The sequence below is a fragment of the Trichosurus vulpecula genome, chromosome 2 (genome assembly GCF_011100635.1).
Source record: "Trichosurus vulpecula isolate mTriVul1 chromosome 2, mTriVul1.pri, whole genome shotgun sequence".
NCBI classification, from domain to species: Eukaryota; Metazoa; Chordata; class Mammalia; order Diprotodontia; family Phalangeridae; genus Trichosurus; species Trichosurus vulpecula.
Window position 1 is genome coordinate 57859882 of NC_050574.1, and position 23424 is coordinate 57883305.

The 23424-nt window shown below is 41.4% G+C and overlaps 2 protein-coding genes across 6 annotated transcripts; one reads left to right on the forward strand and one right to left on the reverse strand.

Moving 5' to 3' along the window:
- Nucleotides 1-1553: 1553 nt before the first annotated feature.
- Nucleotides 1554-6310, forward strand: PNRC2 (proline rich nuclear receptor coactivator 2). 2 transcript variants are annotated; one of them, XM_036745624.1, is made up of 3 exons: nt 1554-1745; nt 3408-3597; nt 3899-6310. In XM_036745624.1, exon 3 carries the CDS (start codon nt 3917-3919, stop codon nt 4337-4339), a length of 423 nt encoding a protein of 140 aa, XP_036601519.1. In that variant the 5' UTR covers nt 1554-1745; nt 3408-3597; nt 3899-3916; the 3' UTR covers nt 4340-6310. The 2 variants fall into 2 exon arrangements, with proteins under 2 accessions (XP_036601519.1, XP_036601520.1); XM_036745625.1 differs by lacking the exon at nt 1554-1745 and adding an exon at nt 2602-3236.
- Nucleotides 6311-9307: 2997 nt separating this feature from the next.
- Nucleotides 9308-22970, reverse strand: SRSF10 (serine and arginine rich splicing factor 10). 4 transcript variants are annotated; one of them, XM_036743506.1, is made up of 6 exons: nt 22757-22970; nt 20716-20820; nt 16844-16947; nt 15800-15962; nt 15476-15526; nt 9308-15331 (listed from the first exon to the last, which is right to left on the reverse strand). In XM_036743506.1, the coding sequence occupies exons 1-6, from the start codon at nt 22819-22821 to the stop codon at nt 15034-15036; spliced, it is 786 nt and encodes a 261-aa protein (XP_036599401.1). In that variant the 5' UTR covers nt 22822-22970; the 3' UTR covers nt 9308-15033. The 4 variants fall into 4 exon arrangements, with proteins under 4 accessions (XP_036599401.1, XP_036599400.1, XP_036599399.1 ...); XM_036743505.1 differs by having other exon boundaries at nt 15476-15529; XM_036743504.1 differs by having other exon boundaries at nt 22751-22970.
- Between the last annotated feature and the right edge of the window lie 454 nt (nt 22971-23424).

Here is a 23424-nt window from a genome sequence, read left to right on the forward strand (position 1 = left end):
AGCTCTGAGAATTTATCTATCAACAGCCCTAATTGTGGAATGTCCTATGGATTTAGAATCAGAACAAAGGGTTCAAACCCCATCCCATCCCCATAGCCTGGGGTAAGTCATCTCATTTCTCTGGGCTTTATTTTCTCCATCAGTAATACCGGGAGCAGAGCGATACTTGGTGAACTTTTCTTACTAAATTCGGAAGGAGAACAGTGAGACTCAGGAAAGAGGCAGAGGCAGCAGCTGCTCCCTCTTTGTCTCTGCCCCTAGTCTCCTTTGCAGTGTTGGGGTAGCATTTTGCTGCCATTCATCCATCCATCCATCGACCAACAAATCATTGCTAAGCCCCTTCTATGAGACGGGGGTACAAAGGCTAAGGGAAGAATATGGAACAGTCCTTGCCATCGAAGAATTTCTATCGTGGAGGGCTTTACTTATGCATTTTATCTGTATTTTACATGCTTTATCATAAATGCTTGTTCATGATCATGAGGCTGTTATAACTATATATAGAATAAATACAGTATCCCAAAAGTCTTGGTGTAGTTTAAAGCTTTAACTGCTTAAAACATATGGGATACTCTGTAAACAATAAAATACAAGGTAGTTGTTTTTTGGAGGGAGATGGGCACCACTAGCGAGAAAGATGGGCGGGCCCAGTTTTTTTAACTTACATTTTCATTAAAAAATTCTGAATTTGACACTCTAAATATGCACACCATATACAAAACAGAACAGGATCATATGTGAAATCACGACTCTTCATTACATAGTTTGCCTAAAAAAAGGCATATAATCATTCCAAAACGTTACTTTCAAGGCATTCCTACTTGTCTGTCTCCGGAAAAAAATTTTAATTACATCACAAAAAAAAAAAATGAACGAACATTTAGTGTCCTTGCCACTTTCCCTGGGGGGAGGGGGCAAAAAGGAAAATAAAATCCGTGTAACAAATATACACAGAGAGGCAAAACAAATTCCCATATTGGCCGTGTTCAAAACTGTCGCATTGAACTTTTCTGAGCATTAAAAATGGCTTCAATGTCTTTTTTGGGGGGCTGGGGGTAGGTAGGCAACATTATTACCATTTTCCTTCAGCATTCCTTCCCCCTCTCATTCCCCCCCCCCCCATCCCCCAGGGGGAAAAGAAAAGACAAACAGAGTCTTTGTAACAAATAAGTAGAGCCAAGCCAGACAAATCCATCCAGCTGCCAAGTCCAAGAATGCACGCCTCCTTCCCCGCCTGGCGTCCATCCCGCCAGCGCCCCTTCGCAACAGGGGGCCGCTGGGGTCTGCCTCTCGGAGCGCAGAAGCGGCAGCCTGAGAATGACTCCTCCCGTCGTGCCCCTCTGCGGGAGCATTTCAAACTCTCAGAGACAACAACCCGCCCCCGTCTGCGCAGCCACAACTAGCAACAGGAGGGAGCTGCACTCCCATTGGGTGACAGAGGCAGCGCCGCGCTCCTATTGGTCCATAGGAAAAGCTCCTTCTTCCCATTGGCCGAGAACGACAGTTCAGTGCGCGCATTGGCTAGGAGTACTCCAAGTCCCTCTCCGGGGCGGGGCTTCCGCCATTTTGTCTAGGGTGGCGGAAGGAGGAGGTGGAAGAAGGCGGCGGCGCTGGGAAGGGTGGAAGCAGCTGGGTCTTCGCACTTCTGTCTAGTTCGGTCCGGTCCGGTCCCGTGTGGTCCGCGCGCTCGCCCACCAGCCGTTTCTCGAAGAGGGGCCTCCGCCGTCTCGCGGAGCTCGGAGTCGGTAAGAGGGACCGGGGCCGGCGCCATGTTGTGGGGAGGTCGGAGCGCGCCTTTGTTGGGGGCCGAGGGGAGCCTTTCGGCTCCGAGGGGCCTCTGGAAGGCCTTCGGCCATCCTAGAGCCCGATCGCCGGGTCCGGATACTGAGGCTGAGGACTCTTCCCCCCTCCGCGCCTTTGCCCTTGCCGTGCCCTCTTGGCCTCTTGCCCAGCCCAGCTCCTCCAGTCTTGTAAAGCCCGCGACCGGGTCATCCCCTGGCCCAACCCTGGCGGGACTTGACCCACACGCATCCCATGGCACGCTGAGTGTTTGTGCCTCCTGCCCCTGGTAATAAGGACAGCTAAGTGACTCCCTGCGCCACCTTCTACGAAAAGTCTGATCCTTCTTATGCTAATGATCGGTTATCTCCATTTACCCCGATCTGTTGTTTGTTGGTAGCTATGGGGCTGCTTTTGTCCACCAGGCCCTTAATAAATGCTTATTGATGTTGCGAACAGCGTTTAATTTGAGCCACATAACCACCCTGGGTTGTGCTGTTATTAATGTTCCCCATTTCTCTTTATTTTTAAAAAGTTTCTCTATCTTTAAAAACAATTCACTTATTTTTTAGCGTTTATTTAAAAATTGAGTTCCATATTCTCTCCCTTCTGCATGCTCCTCCATCCCCCCTCCCCATTTTTACAGATGAGGAAACTGAGCCAAGTGTGACCCCAGGGTCACAGAAGTAGTGTCTGAGGCTGGATTGGAAATTCGGGTCTTCCGGACCCCAGGTCCATCGTTCTGTCCACTGCACCTCCTAAGTTGCCCAGTATTAGGCTAAAAAAAGGACTGGTGACTCGGTGGAAGGTTTGTCTCCTAGGGGCAACCCCTAACCTCAAGCCTTCGAATGGTCTCTGGGAGCAGCAACCTGAGATATCCAGGAAAATGAAGCTCCATGGAGCTTAGTAGATAATTGTGGAATTGATCTTGCCAAGATCCTTGTGCCGTTTCACGCTTTTAATTGAATTAGAGATTGTTATTTGAATGGAAAGTAGCCTTTGCCTAACCTTTGAAAGGACCCAGGGTACTTTGATAACAAAGGAAACAGATTTCCTTGATGGAAAATCGAGTGGGATGTGGGGTCTTGAAGGTAAACAGTAGCTGTAGCTTTTTAAAAGATGGTGTTATTTTTCAGGAAGTCAGTTCACATTTTCTCCCCTGAGAGAAAATGCAATTAATTAACAGACTCCTTGAAAAGTATCTCTTTCTGAGTAGTGGTTGATACATGTAGTAACAGTTTTATTTCCATTGAATCTGATACAGTATCTCAAATGGGAGCTTAGAAGGCACTCTTCCAGATCATATGGCCCAGCCCTATTATTTTCAGATTAAGGGAAGTAACTTGGCCGAGGTCACACAAAGCTAGTGATGCAACAGACTCCACTGAGTCTGTCTCCTGATCCCTAGAGTAGGGTGCCTTTTACATTTCATCTTGCTGCTCCTTCAGAATTTGAAGGTAGGTAACATAAACTCCTTTATTGTTCAAGCCAAGTTCAGCCTTGCAAATTGGGCATCTAAAATGAGTGCCTCTCTTTAAAACTCAAGATAGTGGTCACCCCTTACAGGGGAGTCATAGTAAAGTATAAACTGATAGCCTTCCTTGTAACTGCTTTTTGTATGTTTGTAGCTGGGACTTCTCCCCCCAACCTGGGTGCCGAGGAGACTCCGATGTTGAACTCAGCAGATCAGCCCATGAAAACTTCCATACTCAGACAAAGAAACAGATCTGGCAGAAAACAGCACTTGTTATCCTGGGCCTGGCAGCAGCGAAGAAGACAAGTAGTGGAAATCTTACAGTCTGCAAAGCAGACTGAAAGGTATGAAAGGAAAGCATGAAGCAAACCTGTGATGAGATGGACTCAGTAATTCTATATTAGCCTGGTTTTGAAGTGAAGAAAGGATTCATCCTTTTAAAAGACGTTGTTTAAACCCTGACCATTTAAAATTCATGTATGCAGAAAATAATTCTGGTGAGGAATTTAGGTAACTGATAACTTTAAATTAGTTAAGGCAAAATTGGTAATGGTGGTTTTTTTTTAAACTTTAATTCTTTGTGACTTTTTTGAATGACCTCTTGTTTTTATTAGTAAAATTGCAGTCTTTCTTCCTTTTCTACAGGTGACATAGAAGCTGGAGATGGGTGGTGGAGAGAGATTCAACATTCCAGTTTCCCAATCTAGAAATGTTAGTAAAAACCAACAACAGCAACTTAATAGGCAAAAGAAGAAGGATCAGAATCCCCAGATGAAGATTGTTCACAAGAAGAAAGAAAGAGGACATTCCTATAATTCATCTGCAGCTGCATGGCAAGCTGTACAAAATGGGGGGAAGAACGGGCATTTCCCAAGTAACCAAAATTGGAATTCCAGCTTAGCGAGTTCCAATTTATTTTTGAAATCCCAAACTAATCAGAACTATGCCGGAGCCAAATTTAGTGAGCCCCCATCACCAAGTGTTCTGCCTAAACCTCCCAGCCACTGGGTTCCAGTTTCCTTGAATCCTTCTGATAAAGAAATAATGACCTTTCAACTGAAAACCTTACTTAAAGTCCAACTGTGATGTGAGATAATCAGATTGCTGGTGTTTAAATGTTCAGGGCTTCAGATATTTGAGAGGAGCAAATCAATGTTTGTTTCTAAACATAAAAACTTAATGGCTAGGGAATTTATGTCTTTCATCTGTATAGAGCAGCTGACAACTGTGGGTAATACTTGATGTAAAAATTTCATCGCGTGCATGTGTGTGTGTGTGTGTGTGTGGAGATAAATGGCAGCAATTGGAAATCAATTATTCAGAATGTTTGAAGACTTGATGTCAGCTGTTCTTAACTGAATAGCAGCTCTTCAGGTTTTGAACTTGAAATCATGGTTTGAATTGTAAAGGGGGATTAATGGTATAGACTCGAGCTTTTCTTAATTAGGGAAAGAAATTTTTGTATGATCATGTTTCTAGGCAAAAAACAATAGTGCAGTGAACATTTAATGTGAGGCAACAGTAGATTGTTATTTTTGGAAAACAAGCTAAGATCATTTATATTTCACTGTGGCTGGGGTACAGGACTGGTTGAATGCCAGCCACTTGTAATGGAATAGCAAGCTGTACTGCCAAATCAAATGTGAGCTTGCTGGGATAGATAGATGTGTGATAGGAATCCTTCCTTGGCACTGAATGACTTAAGCTTGGATGAATGCTTAAGGCTGGATAAGGAGGGGGATTGCTAGTCAGCAAGGTGGTAATGGAATTAAAGGGACTTTGGTTGATATGGCACACAGGGAAGGATTGAGATTTGGTAGGGCAGAGAACATTGCTGTTACCTGCCTCATCCCTTGGGGGTTACTGCCTTTTGTAGAGGAGATATGTCTGAATTTTCTAAGAATACCTATTCTTTCTCAGTTGCTCTGTGGTCAGGAACTACATAGGTACACACACATACGGACAGACAAAAGTATTTTTTTTTTTTGGTCAGGAGAATGTACCAAAAAGCTTCTTAAAGATGATATAATCTTTATTCAGTATTTGACATATTGTGAACAGTTCTCAAAATGCCTCAAGGCACTGAAAAAGTGCTGACAAAATTGGTCTGGCCTCAAATAGGTGAATTCTATGAGAATTCTAAAGTTAGGGTAAGGTTGTAAACGACCTAGGAAAGAGAAAGCCATGTAAATAAATGTAAAGTTTGTAGCATATGTAAATTTTTGCTGGCCTTTTCTTCAAAAAGAGTATTTTTTAATACAAAATTGCTGAATGTAAGGCAGACCATGGACTGAACTAAGACATGGCCTGGTTTTAAAGGGATCAAAATATTTTTTTTTTTAAAGAAGCAGTGTCCTTGCCCTACGTTGCTTGCCAGTGCACATACATGTTTGATTCAATTCTAACCTGTATTGCAAGAGACTCCTAACTTAGGGCTATTGGGAAAAAACCAGAACTGTGAAGGCAGCTAAGACTCAGTAGTGCTCTTATTTTGAACACATAAAAGGGATGTTTGGATAAGAATACTATTAAAACAGGCCTAATTATTTTTTCAAAAAATAAAAAAAAATAAATAAAAGGTCAACAAGAAGGTGATTTTAATTGAATGACAATCTTTTACCAAAGGGTCCCTTCTCAAATAGAAAACAAGGTACTTCCTTTGGTCTTTTCCCATCAGTGCTTCAAACTAAAGACTAGTTACAAAATGGACTTTTAAAAAAAATACAGGGGCTGTTATTTTTTAAGATTATGCAGTTAGGATCCATATGAGCACTGATTTTTAAAAAAACTCCAAATAGTAGCCTAACAATGAGTAAAGGGGAAAAAATTAGGGTCTTAAAGCAGTAACTCATCTAAGAAAATGTCTATACAAAAAAATGGCAGCTCCCTCCATGTTTAGTTTTCTTTATAAAACTGATTGGCATATTGAACTTTCCTCAAGGGAAAAATACCTAAAGAACAGGTGTCCGAATAAATTTGGTGTTTAATCAACTTTTGTGTAGTACTTACCTATATGAATTTGAAACAAAACTGAAAATAAAGTAATTCCTCCCCCAATGGGTTGGTTTCCTGTTTTTTTAAAGTGCTTGAATGTGCCAGACATGTGATAGCATATTTTCAATATTTAAAGATAAGAAACACTACTATTGGGGGTGGGGGTAAGAACAGTGTAGGTAGGTGGTCCTCTGTCCTTTGAAGGCTAGTTGAGGGATATGGGTTCAAAAGATGATCATCCCAGAGTGAGTGAAAATAGCAAACAACTTGGAATCAGAACCTAGCCAGGTTCTTGCCTGTGGTAAGCTTCAGTTACTGAAAAAGGGTAGAATGGGTCAGTTCCTTCCATTCCTAAATTTTGTGAAATCCTGGCTAAGCTGACTTGGGGAAACCAGCTCAGGAAGGCCAGAGAGGTTATCTAGTATCCAGGCTATTAGCATTGGCTGCATCAAAAAGGTTGTCCCTTGCAAACAAGTTCTGAAACATGCTACCAGCTGGGGCAGGCTAGGAGGTGGTGGGAGGTTTCACATCATAAACAATTTAAAGTGGAAGGAATGAAGGAAGGATGATTTGGAAGCTGCCATATCTGCTCTACCTCTCCGTGGGGTAGACACACAAAAGACAGGACATCATCTGCCTCCACATCTTGCCTTTCTTGGTGTCCCCAGTGCTTAGTTCAGTGCTTGGCACATGGTAGGTGCTTAATAAGAGCTTACTGGCTGAATTCAAGTGTGGTGCTGTTGCCTTCTGGTGTTTGCCTAGGGTTAATTTGACAAAAGCTATGTGCTATAACTTTGAGCCTCGAGGCCTTGTTACCGCTAAGCAAAAGGCTTGGGAGATGGCTGGATGGTGTTTATTCCAAAAGCGGAACTGACCAAAAGGTGAAGACAAGCCAGGTTCTAGAAGTAGTCATTTTCCACCTTTTCTACCATTTTAATGTCACTCAAACACCCCCTTTAAAAAAATCTTAACTGGCATGATAGACTAGGGTGGTGGCAAATGTTTACAAAATTGTTCCCCCAAAATAAAAAATAGCTTGAAGTAACAAGCCTGGTCTAGTGGGAAACACTGGGCCCAGTTGGGAGACCTGGCTTCCAGCCTTAGTTCTGTATCCTTGGGGAAGTTCCATCCCTTCCCTGACATTTAGTATGTTCACTTGGCTCAGACACCTGTTAGGAATTCCAAGGGACTGAGAGTGCAATGGAGAAAACCACTTGAGAGAGGTAGTCTTCCCAATGAGCGGAGGCAGCATGGTGTATTGAGAACGGCTTGGGAAATCACACTATCACATCAAGGTCCAGAGTTGGAAGACCAGGTCACTAGCCAACACCGCAACATTCCCGACAAATGGTCAGTGTCTACTGTTCAACAGCAAAGTAGGCTGACCTGGAAGTGCTCAAGTTCTCTACAGGTATTCCTGCAGAAGTTGGAGGACTCCTTACTGAGGATATGGTAGAGGAGATTCCTGCTTTGGCTTCCAGTTAAGACTGGACAGTTCACGTACCTACAAGTGCTTTAAAGTTTCCAAAACACTTGGCAATTTGATCCTTATGGCAGTCTTGAGGTGTAGGGTACATCATTTGCTATTTCCTCCATTTTATAAAGAAACTGAAGTTTTAGATAGGTGAGGTGCTTTGTTAAGAGCTTTTGCCTTCAAATCCAAGGCTGACTCCACAACACTCCGCCCCTAGAGGTGACTTGGGCAGCCCCTTCCCACTTTATGGACATGTGAAACCATGAATCAAAGACCTGAACCTCTTAACCGTCCCCCTTTACAATCTTCATTGGATACTACTTGGGATAAAATGCAACCCTAGCCTGGTAGCTAAGGCCCTACATAGTTCACCTCTCATCCATCTTTTCCCTCTACGATTTACATTCCTGCTGAATTTGTCTATTGGCTGATCCCCTTCCACAGAAACCCAGTTTTTTGCAAGGGAGCTCCAAGGCTGGAACGCATTCCAGCTCCACCTTTTGGAATTCCCAGTATGCAGATATCTTAGCTGTCATTTCCTAGTGGTCTTTCCAGAAAAAACATTTCCTAGTTACTTTCCTGTTAAGTGCTGCATTCTCCTGCTCCCCCCACCCCGTTTCTCTTTACATGGCACATGGAGAAGTGGGGCTCAAAGTAAGGTTTAAAATAGCCTGGGCACTGTGGTCCCGAGCAGCATGAGAGCTGTCACACTGATGGAGCCATAATATTATCATCCCTCTAAGGACCCAGTGTGAGAACTGGCCCCAGCCTGGAGGAGCAGAGGTGTCAACATGATTGGGAGCCAGAGTAAAATACAGGATCTGCAGATTGTTGTCTTTGCATTCACATCCAAGAGAACATACCTTCTTGTGGAATAAACAAGAACCAAAGTGGGTAATGACCTATGCGCCTGGCAGTGAGAGGAAAACCACACAAAGCCCCAACACTGATCTTCTTGCTGGGGTGGGGTGGTCAGGCACTATCAAGAGCCACAGGGACTGTTAAGAGGTAGGTCCCTTAAGTTGGAAGTAGTCCATCCCAAATGGGGGTGGGAGGTATTTGACATATTGCTCAGATGCTTCATCAGGGGGGAGTATGTGGCCACCCTTTGCCAAATATTCAAGTTCCCAGGTTCCAGTCTGGGTAGTGACAATTACCCAGCTATGTGAAAGGGGCCTCCCCCAAAGTATCTTGATTGTCTGTGTTAACAAGGGAACTTTTGACCCACACACTACTGTACTATTCCCAGTGCCTAGGAAGGTGCCTTATCCACTGAGCATACATATGCATGTGATGTAGGTGTCCAAGGAATGAAGAGAGTGGGAATGAGGTTCAGCTGAGGCACACTGTTCTCACCATACCAGACACTTCCCCAAGGCTTTTATAAACTTCAAACAGTAAAAATACTCTCAAGTGCTCATTGCTGTTCAGTTTACTCTTTATTCTCAGACTTTCAGAAGTCCTCCTTATGGTCTGCCAGGTGGGAGGTTCTTTGGGCAGGAGTGATTGGAGCATTATTACCCTCCATGAGGATGAAACCAAGAGCCAAATCAAGTCTCAGGCCACATGTCTTCTACTCCTGAGAAAATGTAAGAGAAATCATGGAATCTTCTCTATAGTATTTTGCAAACAGGAATGAGGTAGAAAAAAAACAATACAAAAGTCAGCAAAAACAAGACCGCCAAAGCTTTAGTTCCTGCGCCCTTTCATTTCAAGAGTTATTTAATGTAACAAAGAATTGTGGTGCCTTGGTTTTGATCTCTACCCATCTGCAGCTGTGGTTTAGTGTCAAGAACATTGGACTGGGGACTCAGAAGGGGCCTGAGTCTGAGTCTTGGTTCCAACATTTACTAGCTGTGACCCTGGTAAAGTCACTTTAACCCCTCTGACCTGTTTCTTGGTTTGTACCACAGGGATAATAGACACACTACTTATTTGCACAGGGTTGTCGTGGAGCAAGTGCTTTGTAAGTTTGAGGTTAGCTCACCAAAGGTGCCAAGCTGTAACTAGGACAGGGTGACTGGGCTTTGCACCAGGATGCTTGATATATACTTGAGCGTGTATCTATCCAATTCCTCCCTAGTCCACCTTTCTAGTGTCTTTGGGTTTCAGGCCGAGTCCCAGGCTCACTCCTTCTTCTGTTTGCTGCCTTTGCCTCTTTTGAAAGCTTGCCTAGTATACGTGTACTTATACTCTTGTCCCTTCAAGTATGGAAGGGTCATCCCACAATGGTCAGTCTCACTCCCATCCTACAGCTGCTGCCACTCTGCCTTTTTACTGCTGCTGTCCTTAGTACTCTCTGGTTTCTTCTACACTTTCTTCCCAGAAGTTGCACTACATCCGACTGGGCTGGATTATTCTCTACAGTGCACTGTTCCTTGTCCCCTATTTTGACACAGGCACCAGAATTCACTCACAATAGGGCTCTAGGGGTAACTACAGGACAGTGAAAAATGCTGGTCTTGGGAGTCAGGGAGACAAGTAAAATTCTACCTCCTGACATAAGCTGTGTCCATGGGTAAGTTACTTACCTGTCAGAGCCTCAGTTTCCCCATTTATAAATAGAGGAAATTTACATTATCTATCTAGGGTTGTAGTAAGGAAAAATACTTTAAAAAATACTTAGTGTTAAAAGAGTTAGTGCCATCCATAGATTTTTTTTAAAGTATTGAATAAAGACATTGTCTTGATTATCGATTAAACCAATCACTAACAAGGAGTATGCAATCTCTACCCTTAAACCTTTTAACACAATTAGAAGATGATCAATTTAAAGGAATAGAAACTTAAGAATTCATTAGATCCGCCTCTTATTACGTGACAATCTAGAATCCTTTTTCTTCTTGTTTTCTCACTGGTACTGTCTTGCTTTATAGCAATATCAAGAGGAAGCAGTGCACTATTTCCAACAGCATTTTGAAGGGTATTAAAAGAAACCCACAGGGATGCTGTGATCCTGTACATGAATCGTGGAATCAGAAAACCGTAATCTGAACCCCAAATATGTTCTTTACTATGTGATCTTGGATATGTAATTCAAAACTCCGTGGGCCTGCTTTTTACATCTGTAAAATGAGGGATATTATCTAAAATAAAGTCTCTTCCAGACTTAAATCCTATGAAAAGGGAGGGAGAAACAAGATTCATAGCTAAGTCGTATTCATCTCACCACTAAGAGACACAGTACAAGGCTATTTAAGTCTCCAGCCCTTCCCCTACTTATCAAATCTTGTAAACGAAGTGCGGATAGACACAAATTGCACTGCTGCTGAAGCCAACAAAGGAGCACAGGAAATATACCTAGACTATTCTGGGTTACTTTTTTTGTCCCGAGACACAGGAATTCACATTTGACAGTGTGTGGCTTTCAGAGTCAATCACACCTGAGCCTTACTTCTTACATTACTACTTTGTTGTTGCTGGATGGAAAGCACTTGAATTTATTTTTAACTAGGGACCTATACATCAGGGTCATTAAAAGCCATTAATTATTGGCTCCATAAGAACAAGGCTGATTTGTTGATGCTTAGCTACAACTCTCTTCTATATCTTACATTTTACAAAGTTATTCAGTTTATTTAAAACAAAACCAAAAAAAAAAACCATTCAACAATTGTCATGAAGAAGGGCAACAGCAGGCAGAACGCTGGCCTGGGAACCAGGACGCTTGGCCTCAAACGCCAGTTCTGCCAGTCTAACTGGGCCTCAGTTTCCCCACCTATAAAAATAAAAAGCCTGCCTTGCACCAGTGGTTCCCAAGTTGTGAGGCACGGAAACATATTACTTGATCTTCTTGATTATACTCCACACAACAGGAGAAAGTTTTTACACATCAAACCTTCTTACACAAGTACATTGCCATTTTTCCTGGTGATACAGATGCGCTGATTAATGAGATACAAGTTACTGAATTCATAGTAGCTTTAGGTTGTGATATATTTTTTCTGTGAACAGATTCCACAGTACAACTGCTATCAAGTAGGGTGCTGTAAAATTTTTCTTGACATTAAGAAGACTTTATCCTGTAACAGGTTGGGAGTATTATATTATCTCCTCTGGTTGAAAATGTTTATTATTCCAAGTGGCTGAAGCTTAAAACTCCAAAATCATTATTCCTTATTTTAGCTTTAATAAAACAAGAAAACTTCTCGAAGTCAAAGACCCCACTGCCACTACCACTTTCTATATAATGAGGTGACAGGAAAGTTCAAGCAACATGGATTTCTAACTTAAAATTGAATTTAACCAACTTTTAAATGACTAACATTCTAACTAACCACTTCTGTGTTTGGCCTTTGTCTTCAGGAGCGTGGGTGGAGCTCTACTTAAGAAGGAAGAACATGCCAATGGAATGTGTGGACAGAATGAGGTTTTCAGGGAATCCCAGATGAAAACATCCAGCCTCAGACCAGAGGAAACCAGATTCTTGCTTTGTTGTACTACAGAACTTAGTACATATTTACCACCAAATGCATCTTCACTATAAAGATATACATGTAAATATCACTAAAATAGCATTCAAGTGTAGAACACGGCAACATCAAATGAGTATTTTCAATTCCAGGAAATAATCAGCTGGAGTATTAGCCCTGCCTCACAAAGACTAGTTAATTAAATTCAATTCTAATCAAAGCACCCAGATGTTTCTCTTGATGCATCTTCATAAAAAAAAATAAAAGATACTTGTTATTTTGGAAGAAAGCCAGATGTTCTAAAAGGGAGGGCCCAGCCATTCTAACCCATTATCGGATACAGTTTACTAGAAGGACCACAGAGGGAGCAATAATCTGTGATTTTCCAAGGCAGAGAGGACCAACCAATAATGGCGGCAAATTTCAAAGGGATGAGGATCAAGACTTACTTTCAATGAGAAGGTTTGCTCTGCTTTTAATAGAAGGGTGTGTCTGATAATGGGAGAACAGTCCTGATAAAATAATGAAGCCATGGTGAATGAGAAGCAGGATGGGGAGGAGAGTGGAAGGCATGCTGGACTAAAAGGCTGTGCCTTCTCTTGTCCAGCTCTGTCACTTACTTAGCTGTGTGACTCTGTGCAATTGATCAATCACCTTTCAGGGCCTCAGTTTCCTTTTCTGTAAAAGGAGTCACTTCACTACCTTGGTTCTTGGCTCCCTTCCAGATCTAACAAGTGACAACAAAGTGACTTCAGAAGACAATGTGTATTCATGGAATAACTATGAAATACACTGTTGCTTAAGGTAATGTCAAGGTATCAATCAAGAGATGTATCCTTTTTAGTCTGTAACATTCAAAATCAAAAGTAGCTATGGTTAACAGACACTCATTACCAAGCCCATTTCACCATGGAATGATATTTAAAAAGAAGCTTCTATTACAGAATCATGGCTTAAAACTGTAATAATTCCAGTTGGTCATGATGTCCTTCATTTTGTTTTTATTATAGCATGTTTGCTTAATTTACAGCAAGCAGAAAATAAGCTGGGTCTTTTTGTTTTGATCCAAACATTGATGTTTTTAAAGGTTGTACACAATATTTGTTAAAAAGAACATATAAAAATACCTTTTTAGAAGCTTCTATAAGAAAGAAAATACAAAGTTTAACCCCACAACTTTCCTCTTTGCTAGAACTGCCAGCTACTGCTACAGTTTTAAATAGACTTTTTGTTGTTTTGAAACTATACATCCAGGAAAGTCTACAAAATTAAAGAAACGTGCATATAAATGATTGCATAGCAGAACATGAACATTAACTGCAAACAGTAAAGAAATAAAAGTTAGAAAGACTATCAAATATACAAAGGTTCTAGAATCAATCCCTTAAGTATGTTCCACAAACAATATTTTAAAACCATCGTTTTTTTTTTTTTTTTTTACAGGCCTGGCCTAGATAACTAAAACCAAGATAGAACATAAAGTAGGTCTCTAAAAGGAAACTTTTCCCCACCAACATCTCTATGCTTATATTAACAAGCAATCCAAGGGGTACTAATGCTAGCTCTTGTACTGAAATGAGGTTGGACCTTGTCGAAAGCCACTTTTGTTTGAACAAAAATGAAACGACTTGCCTTTCAGAGAAATACTTGGAATCACATAATGGTTTGGTACCATGGTCACATTTGTTTATAGCTGAGTACTGCATTTAAGATCAACTAAAAACCTGGAGATGCAGCTCTTGCTTAAATCTATAGCCTCCTTTGCCTCTAATTATTTTCCATTTTATGGCACCGAAATAACATTCGGTCTTAGGGGTGTTATCAGTGAAACTTGCCTCACTAAATAAAGTGAAGTATAAAGAAGAGGAAAGCCTCCCTCAGGAAGAGGTGGGCAGATTCTGATACAAATGAACACAACAACTGAATGTCATTGGCATCAAAACTGAGTTCTTAAACACTATGCACACAACACACACACACACACACACAAACAAAACCTACTTTTAAACAATTTACTTGCCTCTAACAGTAGTAAGAAAACTAAGCAATATTATGATTAACAGCTCTCTAAAATTCAGAATAGCTACAAAAACAGCACACATTTTTTCCTAAAAATATTTCTGCTGCTATTATGACCTCAAACTTTAGCTAACATTACAGATGTTTTCATTTTTCAAAATATTCAGAAACCAGGCAAAAGTAGTTTCTGCTCTAGTCAAAAATCTCCCTGAAGAGTCCCCACCGTCTCCTCTTCTGTGGGTACCATCTACCTGAGATGGTTCAGCTGACAAGAAAACCTTAACACCACACTGCTCCATGTACCAACGAATGTTATAGCCACAGAAATGTCAAAAACACACCTTTTCCCCTACCCCCCAGGTCCACTATAAACCTGAAATGCCATAGCAGTCAGTGTTATACTGTGGCTAATTTTCCACTTTGTTTCACGTTTTAAGGAACAACCTAACTTTCTAGCTTAAAACAGTTGTTCTGTCAAATTGATACCATTTTTGCTTCATGGATATGAACTTTATTTCTAATAGGACAATGTTGCAAATTATGGTCAACTAACAACTTTTTACCAATATTTCAAGCATAAAAAAGGAGAATCTTTACAAAAATATACAGAGACACCACAATCAAATTGGTAGCTGCCCATGACATTTAACAAACTGGACTCTTAAGAGTGGCTTCTCAACAGTATATCATTTTAATTATAATAACCATTGCCTGCTACAGGGAAAACTGACAAAAGTAAAAGTTGTTTTTTTTGGGGGGGGAGGGGCTTTTTTTTGTCTTTTTTTTTTGAGCACTGTTGCAACATTGTATTCCTGATAATTTAGTAAACTGAACTATGAGTAAATGAATGATACATGCCTAAAAACATTATGGTTATGCTGTTAGTGGCCACTGGACTTTGGACTAGTCCAGGACCTTGATCTAGATTTTGACCTAGACCTAGACTGTGATCTTGACTGGGATTTGGATCTGGCTGGTTCTTTTTTCCTTGATTCCTTTTCGTATCTTGAGCCTGACTTATAATGTGTTTTGGAATCTGTTTTAGAAGTGCCTCTAGTTTTGGTGTGAGATGCAGACCTAGAACGTGACTTAGCCTTCATTTCTTTCTTGGGCTGGGACTTGGATCGTGATCTTGAATTGGATTTAGACCTCGAAAAAGACCGGTTTCGGTGTTTGAATCTTTCAAAAAAGAGGAGACATTAGATTAGCGTAAAAACACGGTTTCCTCCTAAATCTGATATTTATCATTCTTAGAGTAAATAATTTCCCCTGACATTGATTCATTATGTCTGCATTGTAATAGATCAGAACAAAACTAATTACCTATCATTGTCTGAATGGCTTCTGCTACGGCGTGGTCTTCCAGTAGGTCTACTGCTAAAAGGCACATCAGAAAAAGTAAAGAATGAGAAATGTCTACTTATGTAGATGATTAAAATATTGGCTTAAAAAAAGATATGCACTTAGTACCAAATCATTATTTTAATGTCAATGAATCATGCAATATATGATACTTCCTACATGTGGTTACAAGTAGAGTATACAAAAAATTCAGGATATTTTCAAAACTCTTAACAGCCAAATAGTAAATGTGCTTTTGTTTTCCAATCAACTGCTACACAGTTAAAAACCACACGTCACACTTACTTTCTAGGACTATAAGATCTTCTGTAGTTGTAATCAAAAGAACGACTCCTAGACCTCCTCCTTTCGTAACTTCGGCTTCTGGATCGCCTATATCTGTCATAGTCATCATAGCGAGAAGAGCTGTATACATTTCTCCCTTCCTTGGCTTTCATTTGATTTGGTGCTGTGGAAAAAGGTTTTGCATTCAATGTCTGAAGTGACCACTTTCAAATTTTCATTATAAACAACCAGTGACTTTCACCTTTTTAATACCAATATCCTCACTATTTTTTTTCCTGCAGAGCTTAGATATGAAACTACCTGCAACAATCCGAGCAAAAGGTAGGTTTCACTTTTCCAAAGCAGGGTAGAGAGCTGGCTTCAGAATCAGAAAGACCTGAGGTCAAAGCAACTAAGACTATACCTTACTAAGAAAGTGCTGACCTTGCACTGGTAGAGGAAATTTCTTCAGTAGGGAGTTTTCTATACCAAAGAAATCACTGGTTTAGTCCCTAGCCTTCAATAATTTTTTTCACAACAAAAATTTTATTTCAAAAATCCCAATTCCTCTTAGCAGCTTCAGTATATAGCCTGGCTACCTGCTATGCTGTTGTTCAAGGTGTGCCCATTACTTTCAACAACAAGCAGGCCACAGAAAACACGAGGTAGGTAACTACTAAGTACTTCCTGGAGTCCAAGAGCACAGTGGAAAATGGTCAAAAGCAGTATATATATTCACGGGAGACATTTAGCAAAATAGCACCACGCTATTAGCATGCCTACAGAAAGAGCTGCTACCAAGTTTTGGCCCTTAGTTAATTAATGCGACACAGAATGTGTTAGTTTAATTATATCTAGTTATGATATGCAACAATCTAATCGTATTTTAAAAACTTTACATGATCTGCAAGGTAGAAATTCCAAACTTACTAAATGCAACTAGAAAAGATTTTTCTATTGGTTCCAAATGCCAGTCTAAGAAAACATTTGTGGAACAAAGGAATCTCAGAATAAAATAACTGCATTTAGAAATGACTTATCAAAAAGTTGCGTAGTCACACTTACTTTTGCGATCCCCTTGTGCAAACTGGATTTCGATCTGACGTCCACAAATCCATTTTCGGTCCAAATTATGCAGGGCATCTTCAGCATCACGAACATCTTCAAATGTGCTAAATGTTAAGGGGCTTGGGAAAGTTTTGCAAACTTTGATATAGAACAAAAGCTTAACTGGCAAAAGTGGTACATTCCATGATCTGTCCATCTTTTTTTTTTCCTCCAGAAAATCAATTAGGCAATTGATACTTACTTCAAAATCAAGTCATCTGTTTTTAAAAGTCACAAAATCTTATGATATTTGCAAAGATAGATTATAAAGAAAAAATCAATTATTTTCCTAACTCAATCTTTTCAGAACTAAAAAACAAAAGCTTAAAAAAGTCTGAGTTTCAGGAATAATCTTTCATGATATCTGCTCAGCGCTAAATGGAACTTCCTTAAAATTATATCAAAAAGTATCTCCTTGTTTTCTCCATATTCTAAATTAAAATGAAAATATGCAAATACCAAAAGCTCCTAGCTAAACCAATATAACAATCTATCCTGCAAGATCTAAGTATAAGACCTTTACCTTTCTGGTGCTTTAGGCCCCTTAAATGTGTCTAATACCAGGGTTTCATTCACTTATCTGTGTTGCAATGACCAAAGAAGGGCAGCTTGATGGCTGCCCTTCCACTATGTGTACAAATATGAAATTACTGAGCAGATCCTCAATTAAGTCATGGTCAGAAGCATATGGTCTTGGCACAACTCTAAGAGGTACTACCAAGAAATGAAGAAAGACCATCTTACGGGCTCCTGGAATGGACAACCAATTCTGCCTGACACTAAAGGAGCTGTTTCATGCATATCAGTAGATTTGGGAATGGTTTCTAGTTGGGATTTTCAGAATACTTCCACATAGAACTTCTGATAGTTCAAAGTTTGCTGGGGCTTACGGCTTTCCTCTGAAACCTCTCCATTTTAATAAGAGAGAAAAAATGAGAACTATTGGGCTTCCAAATAGCAGTTAACTCTCATCATCCAAATATAGTTCTACTCCCACACTCTCCAACTCAGCTGCTATCCCAGAGGCTCTCCATGTTGCTCAAAAGGAGGTCCATACTCTGGAAAGTCTTTGACTTGGTGGCTATGGGAAAGATTAAGGGCTAGGTTTGGATGTTAAGCATACCTACTATTCAAAAGTCACAGTTCTGGACTCATATTGTCACTTCTTTTGACATTAACTAGGGAGAAGTGTTTCTGGAGTTAGCCAGACACAACATTATGAAGAGACACATACTTCTGAGGTCGATCTCTGTAGTACTGAGAAAAATTCTGGCACATTGTTGAGACCAAATGGTCCAATCTGCAAATAATTACTTGCTTTCTTCCAGACATGTGATAAGGACATCAGGCCTTATCATAAAATAGTTATAAAGGCTTTCATAAGAAGTCCTAGAAAAAATAAGACCTCTAATTTAAAATATTGGGGAGCTGAGAAATTATCTTAGAATATTAGAAGTAAATAGTCCCCCTTTGAGAGCTTTAAGGGAATGATTTTAGGATAATTAAAAACAGGTTTTAATGTTCTATAAGCAGATTAATGGTACTCTTTAGCCAGAGGCTGTACTAATCAAAACCAAAAAAGTTATAGAGGATTTAGTGAAAAAAAAAAAATGAATACAGCCAACAACAATAGTCTTAAGGGAAGCTAAGGATTTTTGTGGCACATCTCTAACCTTTGAAGTGCCTCTCTTCATATCTATCCCTTGGTATGAACAGAAAACTTAGACTGGCCAGATCCTGACTTTACGTATTGGCCCAATGACAGGGAAGCAGGAGGATAAGCAGGGTTGGGGGAAGGTTAGATATATTCATCACGCCAGTCCTGAATAAAGATATGCTTTGGGAACTCTCCCAAATGCAAAATTTATCACCTTCCTTCTCCATCAAATATTCTTTTTAGAAATCAGAAACCACTAAGACAGAAGTGTCTCTAGTAGTAGTAATTCATCAGACTATAAATGTCTAGCTTTCTTGAAATAACTACCTTTCCTTTCTTCTGGTATAAAGGTAAATACTGCTTCTGCCTCAAGCACAATACATTTGAGTCAAACTATAGCAAACCATAGTTCATTCACATGTCATCTAACGAATAGAAAAAAGTGGAAGGTCAACCTTATTGCCCGTGAATCCTATCTTTGCCATGCCAAACACTATGCTTGTTTTGAAAAAACTGCTCGTCTTTCCTGAATTCACTGGCCTCCAAATTTGCCCTAGATTATATGCTGGCTCGATAAGGGTTTGATTCACACACTCCCACCCACCAAGTCACAGGCTTTATGGGGAAATCATCAGGACAAGTAGGCTGACTCTGGGTTCCAGGTCAGCATGGATCTATCTAGCAGTGGGAATTTTTCCTTAAAAGACTAAACAGCTGGTACAAATGAGAGGACGCCATAGCCATGGAAGTACCCTCATATATGATGGGGCTAAGGTGAGGCAGGAAATATGGTAGCCACCGGAAACTCCTGATCAGGCTCTGACATTTCTGACCATGGCTAGCAGAGCTCAGCTACACAAATGTGTATAGTTCCAGAAACCAATGATTATTGTTAGTATGAAACCTACCATCAGCGGAAGTGTCATTTCTGGTGGCTCCAAGCCCAGACAAACCACCAATGGTAAGTTTTCAAATGGCTGCTAGATCTACATTGACTTGCCACTTCTTGAAGGGATGGTTCTGTGAAGACTACTTCACTCTGAAGCTATGTACTCCCCAGAATGGTTTTTTGTCTGCTGTCCTGTGATAGAAGTGCTAAAAACTGTTAAATCCCAATCTAATACTTACATATTCTGAGCTAAAACTCAACTGTGTTATATGGCAGATACATTTATCTTGCAAGTTGAGAAAGAATGCATTTTTATACAAGACCACAATCACAATTATCAACAGCCCCCACAATTAAGATACAGGTTTTGTCATTAGACCAAACCAGAATCAGTTTGCAACTTTAACTGCTTACACAAAAACAAAAGGAAAATTGTTATTCCGTAGGATACATCAGGTATGACTCCTTTAATCTTGGCCATCATTCAACTTCATCTTGACCTTTAACTCTTTAAGTGCTTGTCAGAAGGACTTGTCATGAGATGCTTGGTCAAATATGACAGATGGCTTTATCTTTTACTTTGAAAAACAACCTTTTCCCCCTTTTGTAGATAAAGCGAAGCTTTGTCTCCCATTATGGCTTGTCCTTCTTCCAGCTTTTCTTTATTTTTTCTTTTCCCAAACTCTCCCTTCTCTTCAAGCCTGATCCTTAAGAGGTCTTTGGCTTGTCTACTTGCCTTAATTGTTGAACTCTACTCTAAAGGTTCTTTCATGCTTTCTCTTTGGGGTCGCCATAACTGTACAGCTTTACATTCTCTGAGGCAACAACAGAGGACAGTAAATTAGGGGACAATATTAAAGAAGTTTACCTCATTTTTAAACAATCTGTTTTGATCAAGTGTTTCAAATTATCAAAAGACAAGAAAACCAACCAACATTTTGCTAAGCACAAGAACATTACTTTTAGTTTGACTTACATTAAAAATGTGGTAGCAACCACGGAGTACACACACCAAAGCTTAAATCACACATTAGAATTATCGATTTGAGTTTCAGCAGCGTGACTGGAAATTAATTTTAATACTATTTTTGATTAGATCTCATAAGAAATAAATAATAGCAATGAGCAATGTATGAGTCAGTTAATTTCCAAAAATCTGATGACACAAAACACTCATTAGATACAGCACAAAAATAAACTACTTTTAGATGTGTTACCTCTTACACAAACTTGAATTTCAAACTTCAACACCCCTCACTACTCAGCCATCTGAAGAAAGGATATTGAACGTAAGCAAATCCTCTTGGACGACGAGTGTAGAAATCAAGTGGCACATACACATCAACTATGGGACCATAACGACCAAATTCCCGGCGCAAGTCTTCAGACCTAGAACACCACCAAAGATACCTCAAATTTTTTTATGTTCTGTTACTAGTAACCATTTCTTTTAACTAAAAACTTCCCTTATGTAAACTATATGCAAGCCAACTCCTCTTCCATAGAAACTGAGGGAATCTTTGAAGTGTATTGTGCTTTCAAAAAAAAGTTCAAAGGAGTCATGTAGCAGAGACTGGGAGCTAGGAAAAAAGATTCTCTGCTAGTATTTACTGCTGTGTGGTACTTTGGCACTTAACCTCTCATAGCCTCAGTTTCTTCATCTGAGGAATGCAGGGGTTAACTTGCTCCCCGAATTCCCTTCCAGCTCTAAAAATGCACAAAAATGAATCAGCACAATATGGGATAGGGAGTGGATCTGAAATTTCCCAGATAAGTAGCAACTTTTCTGCAACTTATAGTCTTAGAGAATTGACTATAAAACTAAAATGTGGTGTGACCAGTCCAGGTATTCCTGGACCCTAGATGGCCTAACTCAGAACATACCTTAAAAAAAAAAAAAAAAAAAAAAAAAAAGGAAAATTAAGATGTTATTTTAAAAGATGTAAATTCAGCTTACAATAAAATCTTAATATATCTTATATTCTATTAGTATTAGGGACCAGAGTCATGGAGTAGACAACTTCTACAAGGTTCCTTCCAGCTCCGAAATATTTTTGATCCTATTTTGCGGGAAAATTAAATACCCGCTACCCGTAATTTACTAATTAATAAAATTTATTCATAATTGATATTAATTTTGCTTCTCTCCACATCATTAAATAAAATAAGCCTGGACAATAAAAGATATCTGATAGCTTCCTTTCTGCTGCACCAAATAAGCTCAACTCTCAAGAAAACATTAAGCATTTTCATTATTGTTTCTAAAGATTAAAAAAAATCCCAATGGTGGATAATTAGCTTAGAAAAGCTGAATTGTAAACAGTACAAAACTGAAAAAAAAAATCCAAATCCTAAGTACTACGGGATTCCAAATGTTGATCCCCTCCCCTCCTTAACTGAAATCCTGAGCAATCTGCTAATATCCTTTTTTACATAAGCCCCATAAGGCCTAGTGGGGAAAGAGAAAAATTAAGATTTTCTTTTTCCTTCAAGTCACGGCAGTGCCGATATAAATCACCCCTCATCCAATCCCTTTGAAGAAAACAAGGAACCCTAACATTTTTCAAGCTGTGTTACGTTTCTGTATCCCCAAGACAAGATCTTAAAAAAAAAAACAGGGCTCTGATTCCATTAACTAGAGTTATATCGTGCAATTCGAAGGAAACCTATTTATGATGTAGACCATTTATAATCTTACAACACTCCGAGCAGTTTAAGCTTCGCCAATACCGTAAAAATTTTTGTGAAAGAAAAAACCCACCAAGACACAAATTAAATCCTTTTCCCCAAAGCTTGGATGGGGTGAGGGTGATCAACTGAAAACCAAATCCAGGCATTACAACAGGAGTGCCCCCCCCCCCCCCGCCTCCCTCCGTTATTTTCACGCAAAGGCGGGCACCGTGGGGGCATTCTTTCCTCACAGCGGGCCCAGGACACCCCCCTACCGCCCCACGAACGCGAGGTCGGGGAGTGGGGGCGCGGACGGCGGGGAAGGTGCCCTCATGATCAGAGGCTGCATTTTCGGGGAGGGCGGGCGTGCGGGTGAGTGAATGTGAGTGAGTGTGTGTGCGCGCGCGCTCGCGCGGGTGGATGGGGGGGGTGGGAGGAGGAGGAGGCCGGGCCTGGGGCCTCGCCTGCGGCCTAGCTCGGGAGCCCGGGCCCGCCCGCCATGTTGCGGCTCGGCCTCCGCCTCCGCCCCCGCCTCCTCCGGGCCTCGTTCTCGCCCCTACGACCGCCGCCGCCGCCGCCGCCCCCGCCCCTACGGCCGCCGCCGCCGCCTCCCGCTGCCTCCCGCGGTGCCCCGGGTTCCGCCACTTACACACACCTGGTGTCGTCGGCCACATTCCTCACGAACAGGGACGTGTTGGGCGGGCGCAAGTAGCGGGACATGGCGGTGGCGAGCGGGGCGCGAGGCGCGGAGGTGCGCGAGGCGGCGGCGGCAGCAGCGACGGCGGCGGGACTGGCGCTAACGGGCGAGAGCAAACCGTCCGCGCGCGGCTGCTGCGGCTCCTCTCTCACGCACGTACGTACGCACACGCCCGCTCCCACCCAACTCGCTACGCCCTACTACGGCAACCGCTTGTTCTCGCGAGACCCGCCCCTTTTTTCTCTCCCTTCCCCCCCCCCTCCTTCGGCTTCTTCGCCTTCTCCGGCACCTTTTCCTCTTCGAAGCCTTCCCTCCACCCCTCCCTCGCTGCGGCCTCTCCGAGATCGGGGGCTCTCCTTGGGGTCGCGTGCGCGGCTCCTTTTCCCGCGAGAGCAGGCGGGCGGGCGCGCGCGGCTCTTCCCCTCCCCCTCTCTCTCTCTCTGCCCAGTCTCGCCCTCGCTCACTCTTCATTCATTCATTGTTCCTTTCTCCGGCCCCTTAACCGCCACCGAATCCCGCCTTTTCTCCCCCTCCCCCAACCCCTGCAGTCTCTGGCGGTTAGTGACCCACATCCCGCATCCTCCAGCAGCCGCCCGGCTCGTAGTTTCCCGCCAAATCCCAGACTC

Coding starts and splice junctions, on each gene's coding strand:
- PNRC2 (XM_036745624.1), top strand. CDS start 3,917: ATGGGTGGTGGAGAGAGATTCAACATTCCAGTTTCCCAATCTAGAAAT.
- SRSF10 (XM_036743503.1), bottom strand. CDS start 22,821: ATGTCCCGCTACTTGCGCCCGCCCAACACGTCCCTGTTCGTGAGGAAT. Junction 15,963..16,843: donor TGCACAAGGGGATCGCAAAA/GTAAGTGTGACT, acceptor CTTTTTCCACAG/CACCAAATCAAATGAAAGCC. Junction 15,530..15,799: donor AGATCTTATAGTCCTAGAAA/GTAAGTGTGACG, acceptor TGTGCCTTTTAG/CAGTAGACCTACTGGAAGAC.